Source organism: Anoplopoma fimbria, unplaced genomic scaffold (assembly GCF_027596085.1).
Source record: "Anoplopoma fimbria isolate UVic2021 breed Golden Eagle Sablefish unplaced genomic scaffold, Afim_UVic_2022 Un_contig_13290_pilon_pilon, whole genome shotgun sequence".
Classification (NCBI taxonomy): Eukaryota; Metazoa; Chordata; class Actinopteri; order Perciformes; family Anoplopomatidae; genus Anoplopoma; species Anoplopoma fimbria.
The window spans coordinates 3,699-7,238 of record NW_026554262.1 but is presented as its reverse complement, the minus strand read 5'-3'; the positions used below and the strand labels follow the sequence as shown (position 1 = coordinate 7,238).

The following is a 3,540-nucleotide window of genomic DNA, read 5'->3' as shown; positions in this document are numbered from 1 at the left end:
GGACCTGGACTAGGTCTGGCCTTGGTTCAGGTATGCCCTTGGTTAAGGTGTGGCCTTGGTTCTGGTGTGGCCTTGGTTAAGGTGTTGCCTTGGTTCAGATCTGGCCTTGGTTAAGGTGTGGCCTTGGTCCAGGTGTGACCTTGGTTAAGGTGTGGCCTTGGTTCAGGTGTTGCCTTGGATCAGATCTGGCCTTGGTTCAGATCTGGCCTTGGTTCTGGTGTGGCCTTGGTTAAGGTGTTGCCTTGGTTCAGATATGGCCTTGTTTCAGATATGGCCTTGGTTAAGGTGTGGCCTTGGTTAAGGTGTGGCCTTGGTTCAGGTGTTGCCTTGGTTCAGATCTGGCCTTGGTTCAGATATGGCCTTGGTTAAGGTGTGGCCTTGGTTCAGGTGTTGCCTTGGTTCAGATCTGGCCTTGGTTCAGATATGGCCTTGGTTCAGATATGGCCTTGGTTAAGGTGTGGCCTTGGTTCTGGTGTTGCCTTGGTTCAGGTCTGGCCTTGGATCAGATTTGGCCTTGGTTAAGGTGTGGCCTTGGTTCCTTGATGATGATGGTGAGGATGATGATGATGAAGATGATGATGTGATGAGGATGAAGATGGTGATGATGAAGATGGTGATGAAGATGATGATGGTGATGAAGATGTGATGATGGTGATGATGATGATGGTGATGATGATGATTGTGATGATGATGAAGATGATGAAGATGGTGATGAAGATGATGATGGTGATGATGATGATGATGATGGTGATGATGATGATGATGTGATGGTGGTGATGATGATGAAGATGGTGATGATGGTGATGATGGTGGTGATGATGATGAAGATGGTGTCATCATAGGAGCCCAAACAGCTGGTCTCAGGTCAGACCTTAAGTTTGGATTTATCATGGTTTCCATAGCAACACAGTCTGAATCCTGCAGGTTTCACAAAAATGTCCTGAAGACAAGATCCCTATTTTGTCCCACAGTCTGACCATCAGGACCAGTTCTTCACCAGGAGCTCAGTGGGGCTCTGAGGACCTCTTTCAGTGTCTGCTCCTCATCACTGATGATGATGATGATGGGGGGGGCATCCAGCTGTGTGCGTGTTGATGCCTCCGTCATGGTCGGCTCTCTGTTCGTCCATCCTCCTGGACTGAACTCTCTGAACCAAACTGAAGAAATCCTGCTGACCTTCAGGAACCGAAGCGACCACATCATCCAGATCAGGAAGGGGGCACCTCTGGTCCTCCATCCTGTCAGACTGAAGACGGACACAGTGAGACAGGAAGATAAGGGGGGCATTCATGGACCAGACATTGAAATCACACAGCCACCCACCAGACTCCTGATCCTGGTCCTCCACACAGAACCAGAGTTAGAACCTGTTCCTGCCAGGTAAGCTACACATACGAGGAGGTTGGCTCAGTGATCTCAGTAAACACAGTGCAGTAGAATGAGTTATCATTTAAAAATAGAAATATGAAAAATGTACAATAAATATGGTCAACAAACAAATAATAGTGTGTTAAAACAAGTGTGTTATTAGAGTCAAGTGTATATGACACAGCACACCTGTCCTTACAGCCTGCTCCCTCCGGACAGGTCTGATTCCTACGTGTACCCTGTTACTGGTTCCCTCCGGACAGGTCTGATTTCTACGTGTACCCTGTTACTGGTTCCCTCCGGACAGGTCTGATTCCTACGTGTACCCTGTTACTGGTTCCTGTCTGGTTTTTTGTACGGTGTTCTTTCTTGGACTTGTTCCTTCATTTTCCTCTACAATGTACACATTGTTCCTTCCACCATCATGTACCTACATCTTCCTGTACCCTGTTCTTACCTGTACCCTGTCTCACATTCTCCTATACCCTGTCTCACATATTCTTTACCCTGTTCTTACCTGTACCCTGTCTCACACACTCCTGTACCCTGTCTCACACACTCCTGTACCCTGTTCTATGTTCCTATACAACAATATTTCACCTAATTTCAATGTTTCTCTGATACAGCGGAGACAAACATCAGTGTAGTGCCATTTCCTTTTCTTACCTTAAAATACTCTGCTAGTAATAATAGAGTAATAACAGTAACTACTATAAAGTATTTCCATACAACATGTGGGTACCTGGTAGCGTATGAGCATGTAGTAAAAGTCCAGACTGGGCAAGGTGGGCTGCTCTGGGCTGCAGGCTCCACAGAGAGCAGCTGGTCCTGGGTCAGGCAACAGGCTAAGGCTGGCTCTCTGGTCCTCCAGTCTCTGACCCTGACACTCCAGGATCAGGTCCAACAAGGCCTCTGGCTCCTCTGGCTGGCTGTTCCTACGCTATAGCAGCAACACAGGGACCAGCCATGAGTTATTAGACCTGATTCATGTTCTCATAGACTGTGACAACATGAATTCACAGGGCAGATGATGAACAACTGTGGTGACAAAAAATCAAAAGACACAAGAACCACTGAGCTTCACAATCAGATGTGATCATAGAGGATGATCAAACCCTGGTCCTATCTGGATCAGGTCCTATCTGGATCAGGTCCTATCTGGATCAGGTCTTATCTGGATCACGTCCTATCTGGATCGGGTCTTATCTGGATGAGGTCCTATCTGGATCAGGTCTTAACGGATCAGGTCTTATCTATTGATATTTGGTCATACTAAGAGCCCAGACTATAGTTATCCTCTTTTGGACATTTTCTAAAACAAAAACGGTCCGAGGACGGAGGCTGTTGTATGTTGGCAGATTTTAAAGCCCTTTGAAGTGGTTTGTGATTTTTCCATATGTTAATAACATTGGATCGACTATTAACCAGAACATTCTGGATCAATCTGGGTTTATGGCAGCTGAACGGACTGTTACCTTGCTTCTGGAAGTCGTGATTCTGGTCCTGGAGCTCAGAGTAGAGCCTAAGCTCTGACCCCGGGGCCTGGTGGAGCCGTGGCTGCCCTCAGGACCAGGACCTGGTGCAGGAGTCATTAGACCTCTGAGGGTCCTGAAGGGCGAGCTGGAGGCAGAGGTTCTGCTGGGACTGTGGTGTTGGGGTCTGGTCTCCAGACGGCCGTTATGGTGGGGGGGGGGAGAGCATTTAGGTTCCTTCCCCCTGATCCTCCCGTTCTGATGAGAAGGTGAAGCCAGGGGGGGAGGAGGTAAACCTGGGAGTTTTTTGTCAGCCATGATGGAGCTGTGGAGGTGTGGGCGGGACTAAATCACTGCCGTCATCAGTGGGAGGGGCTAAATCACTGCCATCATCAGTGGGAGGGGCTAAATCACTGCCATCATCAGTGGGAGGGGCTAAATCACTGCCATCATCAGTGGGAGGGGCTAAATCACAGCTGTCATCAGTGGGAGAGGCTAAATTACTGCCGTCATCAGTGGGAGGGGCTAAATCACTGCCGTCATCAGTGGGAGAGGCTAAATTACTGCCGTCATCAGTGGGAGGGGCTAAATCACTGCCATCATCAGTGGGAGGGGCTAAATCACTGCCATCATCAGTGGGAGGGGCTAAATCACAGCTGTCATCAGTGGGAGAGGCTAAATTACTGCCGTCATCAGTGGG

General features: G+C 48.5%; 1 protein-coding gene across 1 annotated transcript; it reads right to left on the bottom strand.

Moving 5' to 3' along the window:
• Nucleotides 1–1,045: 1,045 nt before the first annotated feature.
• gpsm1a (G protein signaling modulator 1a) lies at nt 1,046–2,960 on the bottom strand. Its single transcript, XM_054627636.1, has 3 exons — nt 2,844–2,960; nt 2,111–2,308; nt 1,046–1,246 (listed from the first exon to the last, which is right to left on the bottom strand). The coding sequence occupies exons 1-3, from the start codon at nt 2,958–2,960 to the stop codon at nt 1,046–1,048; spliced, it is 516 nt and encodes a 171-aa protein (XP_054483611.1).
• Between the last annotated feature and the right edge of the window lie 580 nt (nt 2,961–3,540).